Genomic DNA, 22,854 nt, shown 5'->3' with positions numbered 1-22,854 from the left:
GGATGTAGGCGGGGAAACTGAACAGAGCGAAGATTGTGTGAGGGCTTTGATGATGGTGGCAGATGTCATGTCGGGGCATGGGCTGGCGAAAGGGAAACTGGAGTACTCATCGACCACACTGAGAAAATACGTGTTACGGTCGGTGGAGGGGAGGGGCCCTTTGAATTCCACGCTGAGGCGCTCAAAGGGGACGGGAGGCCTCCACCAGGCATGCACGGTCTGGCTGGTAGAAGTGCGGCTTGCACTCCGCATAGACCTGGCAGTCACTGCTGACTGTCCATACTTCCTCGACGGAGTAGGGCAGAATGCGGGCCTTTATAAAATGGTACAACTGTGTGACTCCCAGATGACAAAGGTTGTCGTGCAGGGCCCGGAGTCGGTCTATTTGTGCGCTGGCACATGTACCTCGGGATAGGACGTCTGCGGGCTGCCGGGGCGATACAAAATCTCGTAATTGTAGGTGGAGAGCTCGATCCTCCACCTCAAGATCTTATCATTCTTGATCTTGCCCCGCTGTGTGTTATTGAACATGAAGGCTACCGGCCGTTGATCAGTGAGGACAGTAAATCTCCTGCCGGCCAGGTAATGCCTCCAATGCCGCACAGCTTCAGCGATAGCTTGGGTCTCTTTTTTGACGGATGAGTGCCGAATTTCTGAGGCATGAAGGGTGCGGCAAAGGATGCCACGGGCCTGCCTGCCTGATTGAGGGTGGCGGCTAGGGCGACGTCTGATGCCTCGTTTTCCACTTGAAAGGGCAGTGTCTTGTCTACTACGTGCGTCCCGGCCTTGCCAATATCGGCTCTGATATGGGCGAAGACCTGTTGAGCCTTGGCCGTCAGGGGAATATGGGTGGACTGTATGAGTGGGCGGGCCTTGTCCGCATAGTTTGGGACCCACTGGGCGTAGTATGAAAAGAATCCCAGGCAGCGTTTTAGGGCCTTGGGGCAGTGGGGGAGGGGGAGCTCCATGAGGGGGCGCATGCGGTCGGGATCGGGCCTTAGAACTCCGTTCTGGACCACATAGCCGAGGATGGCTAAGCGGTTCATGCTGAACACGCACTTCTCCTTGTTGTAGGTGAGGTTTAGGAGAGTGGCGGTGTGGAGAAATTTGGCACGGTTGACATCGTGGTCCTGCTGATCATGGCCGCAGATGGTGACATTGTCGAGGTACGGAAAGGCGGCCCGCAAACTGTACTGGTTGACCATTCGGTCCACCTCCCTTTGGAAGACCGAGACCCCGTTGGTAATGCCGAAGGGAACCCTGAGGAAGTGATAGAGGCGACCGTCTGCCTCGAAGGCCATGTATGGACGGTCCGCTTAACGGATGGGGAGCTGGTGGTAGGCGGATATGAGGTCTACCGTTGAGAAGACCTGGTGCTGCGCAATCTGATTGACCATATCAGATATGCGTGGGAGGGGGTACGCGTCGAGCTGCGTGTACCAATTGACAGTCTGACTGTAGTCCACGACCATTCTGTGTTTCTCCCCAGTTTTAACTACTACCACTTGGGCTTTCCAGGGGCTGTTGCTGGCCTCGATGATGCCTTCCCGAAGCAGCCGCTGGACCTCGGACCTGATGAAGGTCCTGTCCTGGGTGCTGTACCGTCTGCTCCTGGTGGTGACGGGTTTGCACTCCGGGGTTAGATTTGTGAAGAGGGAAGGTGGATTGACCTCTAGGGTCGCGAGGCTGCACACAGTAAGGGGTGGTAGGGGCCCGCCGAATTTCAGGGTTAGGCTCTGGAGGCTACACTGGAAGTCCAGGCCGAGTAGTAGGGCAGCGCAGAGATTAGGGAGGACATAGAGGCGGAAGCCGCTGGATTCTATGCCCTGGACCGTGAGTGTGACCGTACAGTACCCCCAGATCGCCACGGACTGGGATCCGGAGGCCAGGGAGATTCTTTGATTGGAGGGGTGTACCACGAGGGAACAGCACCTCACATTATCCAGGTGGATGAAGCTTTCGGTGCTCCCGGAGTCCAGCAGGCAAGAGGTCACGTGTCCGTCAATCTTCACGCTGGTCAATGCTGTGGCCAGGTTGTGCGGACGAGACTGGTCGATGGTCACTGAGGCGAGTTGTGGTTGGTCGTCGCTGGTGTCGGATGATGGGGTGCCCGGGCGGCATGGGTCCAGGAACGCTGGTGTGCCCATGTGCCGTGGGGGAGACAAGATGGCGGCGCCTGAAGATCTTGGGGAGGCCAAAATGGCAGCGCCCATGGGCCGCAAGTGGCCGGTGTTGAAAAAGATGGCGGCGCCCATGGGCTGCACGTGTTGCACGGAGGGGAAGATAGCGGCGCCCACTGGCCGCGCATAGTCTGAAGGGGAGAAGATGGCGGCGCCCACTGGCCGCGTGTGGTCTGGGGAGGTGAAGATGGCGGCGCCCATTGTCTGTAAACGAGAGGGGTGGGGGCAATAGCGGCGACTGCGCGGGCCTGGCACACCGCAGCGAAGTGTCCCTTCTTACCGCAAGCTTTACAAAGGGCAGCGCGGGCCGGGCAGCGTTGGCAGGGGTGTTTCTGCTGGTCGCAAACGTAATATCGGGGACCCCCGGGGTTTGCTGGCTGGCGCGTGGCGCAGGCGTATTGGCTGGGTAAGGCCCCCGCTGGGGCGGCCGTCTGGGGGGTCCACGATGTGTAGGAGGGGTGAGCCGCGCGGCTGGGGGTGTCGGCCTGAACATTGCGCGAGGCGACCGTGATAGAGAGCGCTAGCTTCTTTGTCTCTGCGAGATCGAGCGTGGCCCCTTCTAAAAGTCGCTGGCGTATGAGGTCCGACCCAATCCCCGTAACAAAAGCGTCCCGCATAAGGAGGTTAGAATGTTCAGTGGCCGTAATGGCCTGATAGTCACAGTCCCGGACTAGTGGGATTAGGGCCCGCCAGAAGTCTTCTATGGACTCACGAGGAAGTTGAGAGCGAGTAGCAAGTACGTGCCTGGCGAAGAGTGTGTTCGTCTTCTGGGCGTAATATTCTTTAAGCAGTGCCATGGCTTCAGCGTAGTTTGGCGCGTCCTCGATCAGCAGAAAGACGTAGGAGCTCAACCTCGAGTACAGTATCTGTATTTTCTGAGCCTCCGAGACAGGGCTTGGCGCCGAGTTGATGTATGCCTCGAAACAAGCTAGCCAGTGCTGAAAGTCCTTTTTGGCGTCGCTTGATTGCGGATCCAGCTGCAGGCGATCCGGCTTGATATGGAGGTCCATCTTCTGAAAATCTCAGAGCAATAAATTGATGCATGATCAATTGCACAAAGACGAGAGTTGAATACAACTGAGGCTTTATTGCTCTAAGATGTGTGGCCTCCTACAGCAGCTGACGAGTTGGCTGCTGCACAGAGGACACACCTATTTATACTCCGCCTATTGGGCAGAGCCAGCAGGCACGGACTACCGTCGTACCTGTAGTACAGGTCCTACCATACATCACCTAATATAGGTGCAACAGTGGTTTACCACACACTGTCTGCATCAAACACTCCCAGGACAGGTACAGCACGGGGTTACATACAGAGTAAAGCTCCCTCTACACTGTCCACATCAAACACTCCTAGGGCAGGTACAGCACAAGGTTAGATACAGAGTAAAGCTCCGTCGACACTGTCCCCATCAAACACTCCCAGGGCAGGTACAGCACGGGGTTAGGTAGAGAGTAAAGCTCCCTCTACACTATCCCCATCAAACACTCCAGGGCAGGTACAGCATAGGGTTAGATATAGAGTAAAGCTCCCTCTTCACTGTCCCCATCTAACACTCCAGAACAGGTACAGCATGGGGTTAGATACAGAGTAAAGCTCCCTCTACACTGTCCCCATCAAACACTCCCAGGACAGGTACAGCATGGCATTAGATACAGAGTAAATCTCCCTCGAAACTGTCTCCATCAAACATTCACAGGACAGGTACATCACAGGGTTAGATACAGAGTAAAGCTCCCTCTACACTGTCCCCATCAAACACTCCCAGGACAGGTACAGCACGGGGTTAGATACAGAGTAAATCTCCCTCTTCACTGTCCCCATCAAACACTCCCAGGACAGGTACATCACAGGGTTAGATACAGAGTAAAGCTCCCTCTACACTGTCCCCATCAAACACTCCCAGGACAGGTACAGCACGGGGTTAGATACAGAGTAAAGCTCCCTCTTCACTGTCCCCATCAAACACGCCAGGACAGGTACAGCACAAGGTTAGATACAGAGTAAAGCTCCCTCGACACTGTCCCCATCAAACACTCCCATGGCAGGTACAGCCTGGGGTTAGATACAGAGTAAAGCTCCCTCTACATTACCCTATCAAGATTTGACCGGTAGTATCTGATCAGTTTGTGAATCCAAATCAGTGCGCTCACAGGTTTTTGTTTAATAATATTTTCAATGCTTTGCGTGTTTATGTGAGTTTGCATGTTGCTGTGTTTTTTCTGGCGGATGAGTGCTCCTGTGTACATGTGTGCACGTGTGTGATATGATGCTAAATCACTGTTTCTGGTTCCTATGTTAGGCTGGTGATTTGCTCACATGTCTCCAGAGTCTGCAGCAAAACGTGACGGTCTTTCCACCTCCCAGTCCATTTCCCAGTATCACGGGCGCAATGACAGCTGGATGCAGCACTGTCGACCCCAATTTGGAGACGACTGTAAACACTGTGAGTCTCTGGAATATCAAGGGAACAAGGGTTTTGAGAAATGTTCATTTCTGAATAATCAAAGTTTCAGTGACTTTGAAGATACTGGCTGTGGTTTTGTACAGCAGCCTAGGGGAATGGGCCATGAGTCGGTCTTTAAGAAACCAGAGTCATTCATTCCCGGAATGAATTCCTTCATTCCTTGTCCTTGTCTCTGTTGCAGGATCCAAGGTTTGTGATCGAGCAATTAACCCGGTCATTCCAGGGTTGCTCCAGCATCCAAGATCTTTTCCGATTCGTTCATGCGCATGGACCCAATGTGACCAGAGGAAGGATCCGGGATTCAGAAATCGATGAGGACCAACTCAGGAAGTAAGCTAGATTCCTGAACACTGGGATGACTGTGCCTCTCGCATTTTCCTGTTCAAATATTTTATGGCCAAGTTTTTTTAAATGATTTTTTTCACGGAATATGGGCAACAATGAATAGGCCAACATTTATTACCCATTCCTAATTGCCCTGGAAAAGATGGTGAGCTGCCTTTTTGAACCACTGCAGAACAAGTTGTAGGGCCACCTATGGTGCAGTTAGGGAGGGAGTCCAGGATTTTAACTCAGCGGAAGTGAAGGAACGGCGATGTAATTCCAAGTCGTGATGGTGAGTGACTTGGAGGGGAACATCCAGGTGGTGGTGTTCCTATGTACCTGCTGTCCTTGTTCTTCTAGATGGTAGAGATCATGGGTTTGGAAGGTGCTTTCGAAGCACCTGTTGGTGCGTTGCTGCAGTGCATCTTGTAGATAGTTAACATGGCTGCCGCTGTGCGTCGGTGGTGGATGGAGTGAATTTTGAAGGTGCTGGATGGGGTGCCATTCAGGTGGACTTCTTTGACATGGATGGTGTCGAACTCCTTGAGTGTTTTTGGAGCTGCACTCAACCAGACAGGTAGAGAGTATTCCAACGCTTGTGCATTGTAGAAAGGGAACAGGCTTTACAGGGAGTCAGGAAGTGAGTTTTTTGCTGCTGTTATGGGCCAGGGTTTAGAGAACCCCGAAGTGTATCATGGAGTTCACCTGACCCACAACTTTTAATAGATTGTGGTATGGGGAGCACACGGCCCACTCTACAGGTGTGGCACAGCAGAAATGGAACGTATTTTTTAAAGCAAAACCATGTTTATTCTATGAACTCAAGTTAACCTTTTTAAAACAAACAGTGAACACCTTAGCAAACATTAATTCAATTACAACCCCCCCAGCCTCCCCGGACAGGCGCCGGAATAGGCGACTAGGGGCTTTTCACAGTAACTTCATTGAAACCTACTCGTGACAATAAGCGATTTTCATTTCAAAGAATACAACACTAAGTAATCCTTGAGCTGTACTTTTAACACCCATAAGACTTAAAAAAAGAACTTTTAACAGAAGCACATCAGGTTAAAGTCACTACTGAGAGCAGTTATTAGTTTTAAATCACCAAAGGATCGATTTGCAGTTTTTAGATTGCAGAGAGAGAGAGAGACTAATATCTTTTCTGGCTGTGACTGCAGCTATCCAGCTCTGAAAACAAAACTAAAACGCACCCTACAGCAAACAGCCTAAAATGAAAGTAAAAAACTGACAGACAGCCCAGCTCCACCCACTCTCTGACATCACTGCAGTAATAAACACTCATTTCTTAAAGGTACTCTCACTACAGATATTTATATACACACCCATTTAGAAACATCCATTTCTTATAGGTAGTCTCGCATGACACCACAGAATTCCCAACCTCTGTCCAGTTCTTGTAGCCACAATATTTTAAAAAAATTATTTTAAAAATAAATTTAGAGTACCCAATTATTTTTTTTCCAATTAAGGGGCAATTTAGTGTGGTCAGTCCACCTAACCTGCACATCTTTGGGTTGTGGGGATGAAAGCCACACAGACACGGGGAGAATGTGCAAACTCCACACGGACAGTGACCCAGGGCTGGGATTCAAACCCAGGTCCTCAGAGCTGTAGGCAGCAGTGGTAACCACTGTGCCATGTTAAGGGCAGCACGGTAGCACAAGTGAATTGCACTGTGGCTTCACAGCGCCAGGATCCCAGGTTTGATTCCCCGCTGGGTCACTGTCTGTGCGGAGTCTGCACGTTCTCTCCGTGTCTGCATGGATTTCCTCCGGGTGCTCCGGCTTCCTCCCACAGTCCAAAGACGTGCAGATTAGGTGGATTGGCCATGATAAATTGCCCTTAGTGACCAAAAAGGTTAGGCGGGGTTTTGGGTTACGGGTTGGGATGGAAGTGAGGGCTTAAGTGGGTTGGTGCAGACTCGATGGGCCGAATGGCCTCCTTCTGCACTGTATGTTCTCTGTGCCCCCCCCAGTAGCCACAGTATTAATATGGCTAGTGCAGTTCAGTTTTTGGTCAATGGTAACCCCCTGGATATTGAGAGTGGTGGATTTAGCAATGGTAATGCCACTGAATGTAATTGTCATTGTGTGGCATCTCTGTGGCATAAATGTAACTTGCCACTTATCAGCCCAAGCCTAGATATTATCCAGTCTTTTTGCAGATGGACATGGACTGTTTCAGTGTCTGAGGAGTCATGAATGGTGCTGAACATTGTGCAGTCATCAGTGAACACTTCTAACCTTATGATAGGAGGAAGGTCATTGATGAAGCAGCTGAAAATGGTTGGACCTCGGACACTACCCTGAGGAACCCATGCAATGATGTCCTGGGATTGAGATGAGTGACCTCCAACAATCACAACCAACTTCCTTTGTGCCAGGTATGACTTGAACCAATGGAGAGTTTTCCCTCTGATTCCCATTGAAGCCATACTCGGTCAAATGCTTCCTTGATGTCAAGGGCAGTCACTCTCACCTCACTCCTGGAGTTCAGTTCTTTTGTCCATGTTTGAACCAAGGCTGTTGTGAGGTCAGGAGCTGAGTGACCCTAGCAGAACCTAAACTGAGCATCAGTGAGCAATTTATTGCTAAGCAAGTGCCGCTTGATTGCACTTTTGATGACCCCTTCCATTACTTTACCAATGATCAAGAATAGACTGATGGAGCGATACTTGGCTGGTTTGGATTTGCCCTGTTTTCATGTGCACAGGACACACCTGGGGAACCTTCCACTAGCTGGGTAGCTGTCAGTGTTATAGCTGCTCTTGGTCAGCATTGCTAGGGGCGCAGCAACCTCTGGAGCACAAATATTCAGTACTGTTGTCAAGACCCATAGCCTTTCAATAATCAGTGCCTTCAGCCGTTTCTTGATATCATGTGGAGTGAAACAAATTGGCTGAAGACATCAGTGATGCTGGGAACATCTGGAGGAGATAGAGTTGGATCATCCATTTGGCACTTCTGGCTGAAGATTGTTGCTAATTTTTCAGCCTTATCCATTGCACAGATGCTCTGGGCTCCTCCATCATTGAGGTTGGGGATATTTATGGAGTCTCCATCTCCAGTGAGTTGTCTAATTGTCCACCACCATTCATGATTAGATGTGGCAGGACTGCAAAGCTGAGATCTGATCCGTTGGTTGTGGAATCGCTTAGCTCTGTCCAATAATTGCCGCTTACATTGTTTTGCACACAAGTAGTCATGTGTTGTAGCTTGACATCTAATTTTTCGATCTGCCTGATGTTGCTCCTGGCATGCTGTCTTGCACTCTTCATTGAACCAGGGTTGATCCCCTATCTTGTTTGTAATGGTAGAGTGGGGGATATGCCAGGCCATGAGGTTGCAGTGTGTGGTTGAGTAGAATTATGCTACTGCTGATGGTCCACAACGTCTCACGGATGGCAAGTCTTGAGTTACTAAATCTGTTTGAAATCGATCCCAATTTGCACAATGTTAGTGCCACACAACACAGGGCATCCTCAATGTGAAGACATAACTTTGTCTCCACAAGGACTATGTGGTGGTCACTCCTACCGATATTGGCATGGACAGATGTATCTGCAGCAGGCAGGTTGGTGAGGATGAGGTCTCGTATGTTTTTCCCTCTTGTTGGTTCCATCACCACCTGCTGCAGACTCAATCTAGTAGTTTAGGACTTGGCCACTTTGGTCTGTACTGGTGCTTCCCATTACTCTTGGTGATGGACATTGAAGTCCCCCATCAGAGTACATTCTGTGCCCTTGTCACCCTCAGTGCTTCCTCCAAGTGGTGTTCAACATGGAGCAGTACTGACTCATCAGCTGAGGAGGGAACAATGCACTGTAATCAGCAGGAGGTCTCCTTGCCCATGTTTGTCCTGGTGCCATGAAGCCTCATGGGGTCCAGAGTCGATGTTGAGGACTCCCAGGGCAGCTGCCTCCTGACTGTATACCACTGTGCCCTCACCTCTGCTGGATCTATCCTGCCAGTGGGACAGGACATACCCAGGGATGGTGATGGCAATGCCTGGGACATTGGCATTAAGGTATGATTCTGTGAGTCTGACCACATCAAGCTGCTGCTTTACTACTCTCCTTTCCCCGCCCCCTTTTCACCCATAACCCTGTAATATTTATCCCTTCATGTATTTATCCAATTCTCTTTTGAGATTTGTTATTCAATTTACTTCCACTGCACTTTCATGCAGCGCATTCCCAGATCCCAGAACTACTGGGGCATAATACATGGTTTCTCATCTCCCCCTCTGGTCCTTTGGTTACAGAACCTCTTGCCACTGGGAACAGTTTCTCCTTATTTACTCTATTGAAAAGTCTCATACTTTTCTACATCTCTATTAAATCTCCTCGTAACCATCCCACCTCCGAGGAGGACAATTCCAGCTACTTCAGTTTGAGTTGCTCATGTCTGGAACCATTCTGCACCTTATAATAATAATAATAATATTATAATAATAATCGCTTATTGTCACAAGTAGGCTTCAATGAAGTTACTGTGAAAAGCCCCGAGCGCCTGTTCGGGGAGGCCGGTACGGGAATTGAACCCGCGCTGCTGGCATTGTTCTGCATTGCAAGCCAGCTATTTAGCCCACTGTGCTAAAAGTGTGGTGTTTGGAATTGAATACAATACTCCAGACAAGGCCTAACCAGTTAGGTTTAATCTAACTCTCTTGCCTTTTTATTCTATGCCTCTATTCATGCCAAGAATCCCAAATGCTTTTTTAAACAGCTTTCTTAACTTGTGCTGTCGCCCCTCAGAGATTTGAGTGAATACACCGCCGGAATCTCTCCGTTCCTGCTCCCATTTTTAAATTCAACCATTTAGTTTATATTGCCTCTTCCCCTTCTTCAACCTAAACGTATACTTCACATTCCTCCACATAAAATTTTATCTGCCGTTATTCTGCCCATTTCACCATTCTCCTCAATTCTTTATTATATCTCCAGGTTTTGTATGTCACGATGGTGGAGCAAAGCTATGAATTATGTCCGGACGCATTAAGACTTTTAAATAAGTCACGTTGTTTTTAAAACGGACATACAAGTCAAAAATGAAATGAAAGGGGCAGCACGGTGGCACAGTGGTTAGCATTGCTGCCTACGGCGCTGAGGACCCGGGTTCGAATCCCGGCCCTGGGTCACTGTCCGTGTGGAGTTTGCACATTCTCCCCATGTCTGCGTGGGTTTCGCCCCCACAACCCAAAGATGTGCAGGTTAGGTGAATTGGCCACGCTAAATTGACCCTTAATTGGAAAAAATTATTGGGTACTCTAAATTTATAAAAAAAAATGAAATTAAATGAAAATGAAAATCGCTTATTGTCACGAGTAGGCTTCAATGAAGTTACTGTGAAAAGCCCCTAGTCGCCACATTCCGGCGCCTGTTCAGGGAGGCTGGTACGGGAATCGAACCGTGCTGCTGGCCTGCTTGGTCTGCTTTAAAAGCCAGCGATTTAGCCTGGTGAGCTAAACCAGGTGAGCTAAAATGGCTGAGGATGTAAATTCTGAGTATGTTTGAGATTGTCTGAGAGGCTCCTATGCGAATAATATAAAGAGAAAGAGAGAGAGAGAGACAATGGAATGTCACGCCCTATCTCAAACAGATATTCCAAAGGAAGAAGCCATGCAAATGTGAACTGCCATTTCCTGTGGAGACAATGGAAGCTGATTCTCATCTCAGCAGAAATTAGATCCTGGAAATTATGCCCCAGACCTATTTTGTGGGTTTTCCCCTCCCAGGAATACACAGGAGTTGACATGATATGCATACAGGCAGATAATGATACACAGAGAACAGGACATGACATGACAGGACACTCAGGGGTGGTATCTCACTATAAAAGGCTCGCGGTACTCACACTCCACCTCTTTCTACTGATGAACATCTACAGAGTGAGTCAGGGTATATGTACAGTATCACACCTCCAGCACGTGGCTAAGAGCCTAGTCTGGTTCAGTCAGGCAGAGTGACCGCACTTAGGTTAGCAGAGAGTCAAAGTCATAGAGAACTGTGCTAACTGTGCTACTGGTTCAATAAATCAGATTGAACTAACTTCAAGGTCTGGAGCATCTTTTGGTTAAAGCTGCATCCAGTTGCAGCCTGTGTTATCCCAGAGTACATAACACATCAGAGGTCTGCGATTAAAAAGCCAGGTGCAAAACTTGACATGTGGACTGGTGCTGGGTGTGTCAGAGCGTGTGACACAGGTGCAAGGAAAGATAGCAGCAGTCAGCCCTGCTCTGGCAGGAAAATATAAAAGTCTCACTCTCTCTCAAAGCCGACAGTGCAGAAGGAAGCCATTCAGCCCATCGAGTCTGCACCGACCCTTCGAAATAACACTCCACCCAAGCCCACTCATCCAAGCATGCAGCCTCAACCCCATAACCGAACCGCACATCCCTGGGAACTAGGGCATTTTTATCACAGCCAATCCACCGAACCCATATATCTTTGGACTGTGGGAGGAAACCGGAACACCCGGAGGAAACCCAGGCAGACACGGGGAGAACGTACAAACTCCACAGAGTCACCCAAGGCCGGAATTTAACCTGGGTCTCTGGTGCTGTGAGGCAGCAGTGCTAACCAATGTGCTACCGTGCCGCCCTAAACCAGCTATTCAACTGCTGAAGTTAGTGCTATTGGAATCATGAATATTAAACGGCCACAACCGTTTCACCATCTATTCCTCACGGGCAAGTCAAAAACTGATTTGTATATCTTTTTTTCGTATTTCTGCACTCACTTCTAATTTGTAATCAGTGTGAATGTATGTGCGTTTGTTTTATTATTTTCCATGTGCTTAGTAGCTAATAAACTCACTCTTTAACTCAAATAGGCCTTTTAAAATGGGCTCTTTTTATTTATTTATTTATTTTTAATAAATTTGGAATACCCAATTATTTTTTCCGCAATTTTAATGCACGCAGTCTCTGGTGAACATGCTCCCTTTGTGCTGTTAGGTCCATTACAGAACTATGATGACGGAATGGCTGAGATGTGTCCAAACCGGGGCTTTGGAAGTTAGCAAGGTTTAATCGGTGTTTTGTTGCTGTCACATTTGCTTTTGCCGCAGCTGCATTGACCAGTGGAAAGGCCACAATGAGCAGCTGTCAGCGGTCCTGCAGGAATGCAAGGGCGACTGCGAGAGACTGACCATGCTACTGGGGAAACATGAGTCCAACAGCACCGCACTGCGACTCGCCCTACAGTACAGGTAAGGCTGACCTCCTGCATCCCCAACTCATCCTGACCAGCGACTCATTCATCTCAACTTGTCAGTCTCCAAGTTAGAAGGATATGAGTTTATGTCTCAGTCCAGAAACATGAGCACAGAATGTGACTGATACCTTCCATGTCTGCACTGTCAGAGGGTCAGTACTGAGGGAGTGCTGCACTGTCAGAGGGTCAGTACTGAGGGAGTGCTGCACTGTCATAGGGTCAGTACTGAGGGAGTGCTGCACTGTCAGAGGGTCAGTGCTGAGGGAGTGCCGCATTGTCAGAGGGTCAGTACTGAGGGACTGCTGCACTGTCAGAGGGTCAGTACTTAGGGAGTGCCGCACTGTCAGAGGGTCAGTGCTGAGGGAGTGCCGCATTGTCAGAGGGTCAGTACTGAGGGACTGCTGCACTGTCAGAGGGTCAGTACTTAGGGAGTGCCGCACTGTCAGAGGGTCAGTACTGAGGGAGTGCCGCACTGTCAGAGGGTCAGTACTGAGGGAGTGCTGCACTGTCTGAGGGTCAGTACTGAAGGAGTGCTGCACTGTCAGAGGGTCAGTACTGAGGGAGTGCTGCGCTGTCAAAGGGTCAATACTGAGGGAGTGCTGCGCTGTCAAAGGGTCAGTACTGAGGGAGTGCTGCAATATCGAAGGGTCAGTACTGAGGGAGTGCTGCACTGTCAGAGGGTCAGTACTGAGGGAATGCTGCACTGTCAGAGGGTCAGTACTGAGAGTGTTGCAATGTCAGAGGGTCAGTACTGAGAGAGTGTTCCAATGTCAGAGAGTCAGTATGAGGAGGTGCAGCACTATAGAGGGTCAGTAGTGAGGGAGAGCTGCTCTGTCAGAGGGTCAGTACGAAGAGAGTGCTTCACTGTCAGAGGGTCAGTACTGAGGGAGTGCTGCACTGTCAGAGGGTCAGTACTGAGGGAGTGCTGCACTGACAGAGGGTCAGTACTGAAGGAGTGCTGCACTGTCAGAGGGTCTGCACTGAGGGAGTGCTGCACTGTCAGAGGGTCAGTACTGGGACAGTGCTGCACTGTCAGAGGGTCAGTACTGGGACAGTGCTGCACTGTCAGAGGGTCAGTACTGAGGGAGTGCTGCACTGTCAGAGGGTCAGTACTGAGGGAGTGCTGCACTGTCAGAGGGTCAGTACTGAGGGAGTGCTGCACTGTCAGAGGGTCAGTACTGAGGGAGTGCTGCGCTGTCAGAGGGTCAGTACTGAGGGACTGCTGCAATGTCGGAGGGTCAGTACTGAGGGAATGCTGCACTGTCAGAGGGTCAGGACTGAGGGAGTGCTGCACTGTCACAGGGTCAGGACTGAGGGAATGCTGCACTGTCAAAGGGTCAGTACTGAGAGTGTTGCAATGTCGGAGGGTCAGTACTGAGGGAGTTGCAATGTCAGAGAGTCAGTATGAGGAGGTGCAGCACTATAGAGGGTCAGTAGTGAGGGAGAGCTGCACTGTCAGAGGGTCAGTACGAAGAGAGTGCTTCACTGTCAGAGGGTCAGTACTGAGGAAGTGCTGCACTGTCAGAGGGTCAGTACTGAGGGAGTGCTGCACTGTCGGAGGGTCAGCACTGAGGGAGTGCTGCACTGTCAGAGGGTCAGTACTGAGGGAGTGCTGCACTGTCACAGGGTCAGTACTGAGGGAGTGCTGCACTGTCACAGGGTCAGTACTGAGGGAGTGCTGCACTGTCACAGGGTCAGCACTGAGGGAATGCAGTACTATTGGAGGTATTCACTTACAGTTGAGATGATAACTCTGATCCCCCCCCCCCCGTCTGTCTGCTCTGTTGGATTTATATGGACCCACAGTCCCTGTTTCAATGAAGAGCTGAGGACTTTTCCCCAGGGTTCTGGCAAATGTTTCCCCTCAATCAACATCACTGAAAAGCCGACTCTCCAGTTGTTAGTCTCCCGCAATACGAGATCCTGGCTGTGTTAAAATTGGCTGTTGAGTTTCCTGTAATAGAAGAATGACGACACCTCAAAAAAGTACTTAATTAGTTGTTAAACACTTTCTCCTAAATTGGGGAAAGGCGCTCCAGAAATACAACTTCTCTCTTTATTCAGGCAGTGGTGTGAACTGCAGAACCTTTAAATCTAGTTCGAGGACGGTAAAGTAGATTCAATCATCACTTTGACCAAAGATTAGGATAAACGTTTGAAGACAAAACATTTCCAGGACAATGGGGAGGAGCATGCAAGTGGGACTAATTAGATCAGCTTGTTGAAGAGCTGGTACAAGCATGATGGGCCAAATTATCTCTTTCACTCAATGGCATTGACTCTCGCTGAATTTTCCTGGGTTGCTGACCTCTGTCTGACTCCTCACCCAGGTGCTCACACGTGCGGTGTCACTTTAGATGGTGACTATTTAATAATAATTATAATCTTTATTCGTGTCACAAGTAGGCTTACATTAACACTGCAATGAAGTTACTGGGAAAATCCCCTAGTTGCCGCATTCCGGCGTCTGCTCGGGTACACAGAGGGAGAATTCAGAATGTCCAATTCACCTAGCACATCTTTCAGGACTTGTGGAAGGAAACCGGAGCACCCGGAGGAAACCCACGCAGACACAGGGAGAACGTGCACACTCCGCACAGTGACACAAGCCGGGAATCGAACCTGGGGGGCCCTGTGAAGCAAGAGTGCTAACCACTGTGCTGCCGTGCTGCCCCGGTGGTCCTCAGTCCGTGGCTCTTGTCCCTCAATCACTCAGTAGAGTGATGGTGACCCAGAGAATCTGAGACTTGCACCCCTCACTCTCAGATCAATTTATTCAACCCGGGCTGCGCAGTGTGGAGTCATAGTGCCAGGTTTTCAAAGGAGCTACAGCCCAGTCCAGCCAACATTGGGTGTTTGTGTTCCATCAGAGCCTCTGCCGATACCCTTATCATCTCACCCGATCAGCATTTCCTTTGATTCCTTTCTCCCTCGTGTGTTTAGCCTGTACCCCCTTTACCATTCTCCTCAACCAATCGCCGTGGGAGGGAGTTTCCCACTTTTGTGGAACTCTATTAGTGACTATCCAATATTTAGGACGCTCGTTCTGACTCCTGCACAAGTAGAAACATTTTCTTTACATTTCTTTACATTTACCCGATTTTAAGGCCATAAGACAGAGGAGCAGAAGAAGGCCGTTCGGCCCATCGAACCTGCTCTGAGCACCAGCAGATCATTCCTGAGCCTTCTCTTTTCCAGAGAACAGTGCCCCTGCCTGTTCAGTCAATCCTGATGTTATAACCTCGCAATTTTAATATTGTCCTTGTAAATCTTTTTGCACATTCACACGTGCCCTTATATTCGTATTTCTGGGCAGCATGCTGGCGCAGTGGGTTAGCACTGTGGCCTCACGGCGCCGAGGTCCCAGGTTCAATCCCGGCTCTGGGTCACTGTGGAGTTTGCATATTCTCCCCATGTTTGCGTGGGTTTCGCCCTCACAACCCAAAGATGTGCAGGGTAGATGTATTGGCCATGTTAAATTGCCCCGTAATTAGAAAAACTCTAAATTTATAATTTTAAAAATGTTTGTTTTTCTAATATAGAGACCAGGGGCGAAATTCTCCAACCCTGCGGAGAATCGCCCGGGGCTGCTGAAAATCCCGCCTCCGTCGTGGCAGAAATTTTCCGCCACACGGGCATTGGCGGGGGCGGGAAACACGCCCCGCCGATCAGCGAGCCCCTGCGGCGATTCTCCGACCCGCAATGGGCCGAAGACCCGCCGCTGGGAGGCCTCACCCGCCGCCGTGGTTTGAACCACCTCTGGTGGCGGCGGGATCGGTGGCGAGAGCGGGCCCCCCAGGGTCCTGGGGGGGGCGCGGGGCGATCGGACCCCAGGGGGTGCCCCCACGGTGGCCAGGCCCGCGATCGGGGCCCACTGCTGTGGGGACACTGTGCGTGCCAGTGCTGTGGGGACACTGTTTCTCCTCTGCCGCCACCACGGCCTCCACCATGGCGGAGGCGGAAGAGACCCCCCCACCGCTCATGCGCCGGTGGTGACGTCAGCGGCGAAGGCCTTTCGGCAGGCCCGGCGCCGGGCGTCAAAGGCCGCTGGAGCCGGTTTGGGCGGCAGTCGGTGTGGTGCCAACCGCTCTGGCGCGGGCCTAGCCCCTCAATGTGAGGGCTTGGCCCCTAAAGGTGCGGAGAATTCCGCACCTTTGGGGAGGCCTGACACCGGAGTGGTTAGCGCCACTCCGCTACGCCGGGACCCCCCGCCCTGCCGGGTAGGGGAGAATCCCGCCCATTGGGCGGAATTCTCTGACCCTCCGCAGGATCGGGGAAACGCCCGGGGCAGGCGTAAATCCCGCCCCCGCACTGGCTGGAATTCTCCGCCACCCAGGAATCGGTGGGAGCGGGAATCACGCCTCGCCGGTCAGCGTGCCCCCCGCGCCGATCGGTGTGCCCCCGCACCGATTGGCGTGCCCCCCGCAGCAATTCTCCGGCCCACAATGGGCCGAAGTCCCGCCACTGACAGGCCAATTCCGCCGACATGGTTTAAACCACCTCTGTGCCGGCGGGATTGGCGGCGCGAGCGGGCCCCCGGGGTGGCCTGGCCCGCGATCGGGACCCACCGATCGGCAGACGGGCCAGTGCCTTGGTGGCACTCTTTTTCTACCGCCGCTGCCACAGCCTCCCCCATGGCGGAGGCGGAAGAGACCCCCTCCACCGCGCATGCGCAGGTGGTGACGTCAGCAGCCAGCTGACGCACGGGCACATGCGCGGACCGGCGAAGGCCAAAGGCCGTTGCCACCAGTTTTGGCGCCAGTCGGCGTAGCGGGAGCCACTCCGGCTCGGGCCCAGCCCCTAAAGGTGCGGAGAATTCCGCACCTTTGGGGAGGCCCAACGCCGTAGTAGTTGGCGTCACTCCGCTACGCCGGGACCCCCCGCCCCTCCGGGTAGGGGAGAATTTCGCCCCAGAACTGTGGAGACCAAAACTGCGCTCCATGGTCTGATAGAATCATAGAATTTACAGTGCAGAAGGAGGCCACTCGGGCCATCGAGTCTGCACCGGCCCTTGAAAAGAGCACCTTACTTAAGGCCACGCCTCCACCCTATCCCCGTAACCCAGTAATCCCACCTAACATTTTTGGACACTAAGGGCAATTTAGCCTGGCCACTCCACCTGACCTGCACGTCTTTGGACTGTGGGAGGAAACCGGAGCAGCCGGAGGAAACCCACGCATACACGGGGAGGATGTGCAGACTCCGCACACACAGTGACACAAGCCGGGAATTGAATACAGGACCGGGAGCTGTGAAGCAACTGTGCTAACCACTGTGCTACTGGGCTGCCCGTATTTACCATAACGTTTTTTCAATGTTATTCTTGTCGAAATGACTATTTGAATCTGTTTCCTGTAGTGAGGAGTGCGTTGATGCCTATGAATTACTGCTGGCTGAGGTTGAAACTAAAGTGAGCTCCATGCGGGGACAGTTAGAGGCAGGAAGCTGGGACTCGGGGGAGCTGGGTAAGCAAAGCAAAGAAACACATCTGAGAATTGTGGTCTAAACCGGAGAAACACTGTTAACATTGTCTGCAATTTCTGCACATATATCCCACTCGCTGGAAGACTGGGAGGAGGTTGTGGGTCCAGGTGAAGCAGCAGAGGGCGACAGGGGCAGCTGGGAGAGGGAAGGGTCTCCTTCCCTTCTGTGGGTACAGGACAATCCCCCCCCCTCACAGGGCTGTGAACCTGTGCATCCTCTTCCTCAGATCCTGATCCATCCTGCCACAGTGCGTCAGCGTGTGTGTGTGTGAGGGTCAGTACTGAGGGAGTGCCGCACTGTCACAGGGTCAGTACTGAGGGAGTGCTCCACTGTCAGAGGGTCAGTACTGAGGGGATGCTGCACTGTCGGAGGGTCAGTGCTGAGGGAGCGCTGCACTGTCAGAGGGTCAGTACTGAGGGAGTGCTGCACTGTCAGAGGGTCAGTACTGAGGGAGTGCTGCACTGTCAGAGGGTCAGTACTGAGGGGGTGCTGCACTCTCAGAGGGTCAGTGCTGAGGAAGAGCTGCACTGTCAGAGGGTCAGTACTGAGGGAGTGCTGCGCTGTCAGAGGATAGTACTGAGGGAGTGCTGCACTGTGAGAGGGTCAGTACTGAGGGAGTGCTGCATTCTCAGAGGGTCAGTACTGAGGAAGAGCTGCACTGTCAGAGGGTCAGTACTGAGGGAGTGCTGCGCTGTCAGAGGATCAGTACTGAGACAGTGCTGCGCTGTCAGAGGGTCAGTACTGAGGGAGTGCGGCACTGTGGACAGTCAGTACTGAGGCAGTGCTGCACTGTCAGAGGGTCAGTACTGAGGGAGTATGGCACTGTCAGAGGGTCACTACTGAGGGAGTGCTACACTGTCAGAGGGTCAGTACTGAGGGAGTGCCGCACTGTCACAGGGTCAGTACTGAGGGAGTGCTCCACTGTCAGAGGGTCAGTACTGAGGGGATGCTGCACTGTCGGAGGGTCAGTGCTGAGGGAGCGCTGCACTGTCAGAGGGTCAGTACTGAGGGAGTGCTGCACTGTCAGATGGTCAGTTCTGAGACAGTGCTACACTGTCAGAGGGTCAGTACTGAGGGAGTGCTGCACTGTCAGAGGGTCACTACTGATCTCCTTCCATTGGTAACTACACTCGCCATCGGGGCCTCGTAGAGCAACCTCACCCATTTGATGAACCCCTCCCCAAACACTGAGACAGTGCTGCGCTGTCAGAGGATCAGTACTGAGGGAGTGCTACACTGTCAGAGGGTCAGTACTGAGGGCCAGTACTGAGGGAGTGCTTCTCTGTCAGAGGATCAGTACTGAGACAGTGCTGCGCTGTCAGAGGGGTTATCTTTTGACTGAGATGTTAATCTGAGGGACGTCAAATATTCCAAGGCAATGTTGAAGAGCAGTGGAATTCAGATTTTGTTTGATACTGCTCCTCTGAAATACCCTTGGATGTTTTATTAGTTATTTTGAAGAATTGGCATTGACACAATGGGTCTAGAAACCTCTCGCCGAGTTTTCTCTCTCTCTCTCTCTCTCTCTCTGAGATAAACATAAATTGTTGTTTCTGGGGTGTGGATGGGATTCTTGTCACGACTAATTGTCTTTCTCCACTTTCTCTTCAGCACATTGGAGCATGGACAAAGTTGGTAGGTTTGGCAGTCAGGGTACAGAAGGAGTGCCAGCAGCTGATGCTGGAACACCAGCGGAGAACGTTCATGTTATTCATTCAATGGTTGCTGATCCTCAACATCAGGCCCTGCCAGAACACACGCAGTGCAGGTGAGATTCAATACTGTGTGTCTCCAACAACAATTTACATTTTCTTATTGCCTTGAACACAGTAAAACATCCCGAGGTGCTTCACAGGAGCCAAACGTGGAGATGTCAGCACAATTGGCCAAAAATTTGGCCAAAGAGGATCGGTTTTAAGGAGCATCTTAAAGGAGCAGCGATATATGGAGAGGATTAAGAAGGAAAATCTCGAGCCAAGCACTGAGGCAGCTGAAGGCATAGCCACCAATGGTGTAGAGATTAAAATTGAGGATGCGTGACAGGCCGGATTTGGAGGGCAGCAACTTTGGCGATTGCAGGGAAGGATGTTACAGAATAGTCATCGATTAGATCACCCTGTAATCTTATCAACTCAAAGGGGTTGGGGCAAACCTAGTCTGTACAATCTGTCTCATAATTAAATCCCTTAAGAGTGAAGTATGGTGGGCAGCACGGTGGCACAGTGGGTTAGCCCTGCTGCCTCACGGCGCCTAGGTCCCAGGTTCGATCCCGGCTCTGGGTCACTGTCCGTGTGGAGTTTACACATTCTCCCCGTGTTTGCGTGGGTTTCACCCCACAACCCAAAGATGTGCAGGGTAGGCGGATTGGCCACGCTATATTGCCCCTTAATTAGAAAAAATGAATTGGGGTCCTCTAAATTTATTTTAAAAAAGAGTGATGTATGGTTGTTTAGGTAAGGAAGGAGATTGGGTAGAGTAGACCGATATCCCCGGAGTTTAGAAGAATGAGAAGTGATCTCATTGAAACACATATATATATATATACACACACAAGACACCAGTCAGGAGTGTGATGGAATACTCTCCACTTGCATGGGTGAGCATAGTCCCAACAACACTTAACAAACTCGATACCACCCAGGACAAAGAAGCCCCACGATTGATACTCCTTCCACATTCAATCCCATCACCACCATGGAACAGTGGCAGCTGTGTGTACCATCTTCAAGGTGCAACTGCAGTAACTCACCAAGGCCCCAAATCCACGACCATTACCGTCAAGAAGGACAAGGGTGGCACATACCTGGGAACCCCACCACCTGCAGGTTCCTCTCTGTGCTAACCCACACGGGGACCCGGGTGATCACTGATTGATCTCCCTGTGGACTTTGCAGAATATGAGTTCCCATGGTGAGCGAGCAGAGGCCTCTCCAGCTGGGGTTCATTGGCGGGATGTTTAAATATGGCTCCCAGACCCGGGCCGGCAGTTCTGGGTAATCCTGGGCTGGGACGGTTGCTGTGTGTCACGATAGCGGCTTTATTTTCATTTCAAATAAACCAGTTTGGCCTTACACTCTGCACCTGCTGGAATTATTACACCCTTTGTCACTCACCATCCTGACTTGGAAATATATTGTGGTTCCTTCATTGTCGCTGGGCCCAAATCCTGGAACTCCCTCCCTAACTGCACTGTGGGTGCACCTACACAACACACCCCATGGACTGCAGCGGTTAAAAGCGACAGCTCACCCCACCACCTTCTCAGGGGCAACTAGGGATGGGCAACACATGCTGGCCTAGTTTAGCCACACCCACATCCTGTAAATGAACAAAAAAAAGATTGAAGGGCTGAATGGCCTACTCCAGATTTAATTCTTACGTTCTAACTTGCAGGACTTTCAGTATCGCAGGGGAGCCGGACGTTGATGACGCTGCAACTCGTCTGAGAAGAGACATCACAGGTCTCCAAGTCAGCTCTGCTGCGGTAATGCTGACCGTCCTGGAACTGGGAGACACACCTCCCCACCTGAAGCACTACCTCCCGAAACCCTGGGATGGTGAGGCGAGGTCACGAAGCAGCGAGATTGGAGCGGCCGCACGGGGTCTGGTGGTGCCTGGCATCAGCACGCCGTCACCAAAGGCGGTTCAACAACGTAAGAAGACGAAGAAGGAAGTTCTGCAAGAACTTGTGACTGTCCGTGTAAGTGCCCCTGGTGAGGGTATTTGTTGGGGATCTTATTTTACCTTCTAATAAGAATCAATAGTCCGGTTAATTGGAGGTATCAAAATACTATTTTATTGCTAATTAGTCACTTGATTGCACTTGGTTAAGAACTGAATCAAAACTTCAGAAATGAAATATCAAACAATACATAAAAGGGTCGAACTCATGGCAAAAAACATAATGAAATCACTTTGAACACAAAAAACAGATAGATGATTCAAGAATGCAGGAATTCAGGAACAAGACCTCGACCACGAGGTCCTACTTTTAAGGGAATTCTTGTCTCAGGTTTAATCCCTCGTTTACTCTCATTGGTTTCTAATTCTCAGCCGAGACCTCCTGGTTTGTTCAAATGGATGTCTGTTACTTAGAGGGTGATTTATTAATCAAGCATTTGGACATTACTTAAGATTGACTGGTGTCTATCAAGACTAGCTCAGCATCTGCGTGCACAGTCTTAGGAAAATTACTGGATATGTTTCTCACCCCGCAGCCCGGTACAGAGACCTTGCTGTAACTGATTAGTTGACACATTTTTATTGCTGAATACACTGGAATTCATTGTGTGAAACATTTTTTAATAAACATTTTATTGAGGTATTTATGGTTTTATAACAGTAACAGAAGAAGCAGTGTACATACAATTATAAACATAGTGCAAAAGCCGTCTTCCTCTCTCAGAGGTCCCACCTTTTCTAACCACTTACTCTACACTAAACTAAACCCCCCCCCCCCCCCCCCCCCCACTTCTGCTGACTGTTAATTTTCCCTAAAGAAGTCGACAAACGGTTGCCACCTCCGGGCGAACCCTAACATTGACCCTCTCCAGGCGAACTTGATTTTCTCCGGACAGAGAAAGCTAGCCATGTCCGATAGGCAGATCTCCAACTTCGGGGGCTTTGAGCCCTTCCAAGCTAATAATATCCGTCTCTGGGCTACCACGGAAGCAAAGGCCAGAACGTCTGCCTCTTTCTCCTCCTGGAATCCCAGATCTTCTGACACCCTGAAAATCGGCACCTTGGACTCGGCGCCACTCTTGTTTTCAACGCTTTGGACACGACATCCGCAGACTCTTGCCAGAATCCCCTAAGCTTCAGGCATGTCCAAAACATGTGAACATGGTTCATTGTCCTCACGAACACCTTGCGCACCTGTCTTCCACTTCAAAGAATCTGCTCATCCACTGTCATGTGAGCCCGGTGAACAACCTTAAGTTGTATCAGGCTGAACCTGGCACATGTTGTAGATGCGTTGACTCTGCTCAATGCATCCGCTCAGAGACCATCCTCTAATTCACATCCTAACTCCTCTTCCCATTTGTGTTTAGCTCCTTGGTCTGTGTTTCCTCTGACCCCATAAGCACCTTATAAATGTCCGAAACCCTCCCTTCTCCCACCTACACTCTGGAAACTATCCTATCCTGAATCCCCCTTG

The 22,854-nt window shown here is 50.8% G+C and overlaps 1 protein-coding gene across 2 annotated transcripts in view; it reads left to right on the top strand.

Annotated features, from left to right (window-relative positions):
- The window catches only part of LOC119953110 (colorectal mutant cancer protein-like), a 57,780-nt gene that overhangs the window by 24,239 nt on the left and 10,687 nt on the right, over positions 1-22,854 (top strand). For both annotated transcript variants that reach the window (XM_038776962.1, XM_038776960.1), the window contains exons 6-11: positions 4,484-4,627; positions 4,830-4,978; positions 12,067-12,207; positions 17,571-17,677; positions 19,308-19,464; positions 21,090-21,396. In XM_038776962.1, coding sequence (XP_038632890.1) covers positions 4,484-4,627; positions 4,830-4,978; positions 12,067-12,207; positions 17,571-17,677; positions 19,308-19,464; positions 21,090-21,396 — 1,005 coding nt within the window. The remainder of the gene's footprint in view (positions 1-4,483; positions 4,628-4,829; positions 4,979-12,066; positions 12,208-17,570; positions 17,678-19,307; positions 19,465-21,089; positions 21,397-22,854) is intronic.

Source organism: Scyliorhinus canicula, chromosome 18, assembly GCF_902713615.1.
Source record: "Scyliorhinus canicula chromosome 18, sScyCan1.1, whole genome shotgun sequence".
In the NCBI taxonomy this organism is placed as follows: domain Eukaryota; kingdom Metazoa; phylum Chordata; class Chondrichthyes; order Carcharhiniformes; family Scyliorhinidae; genus Scyliorhinus; species Scyliorhinus canicula.
The sequence above is the reverse complement of the archived record's forward strand: the minus strand, read 5'-3'. Positions and strand labels throughout refer to the sequence as shown.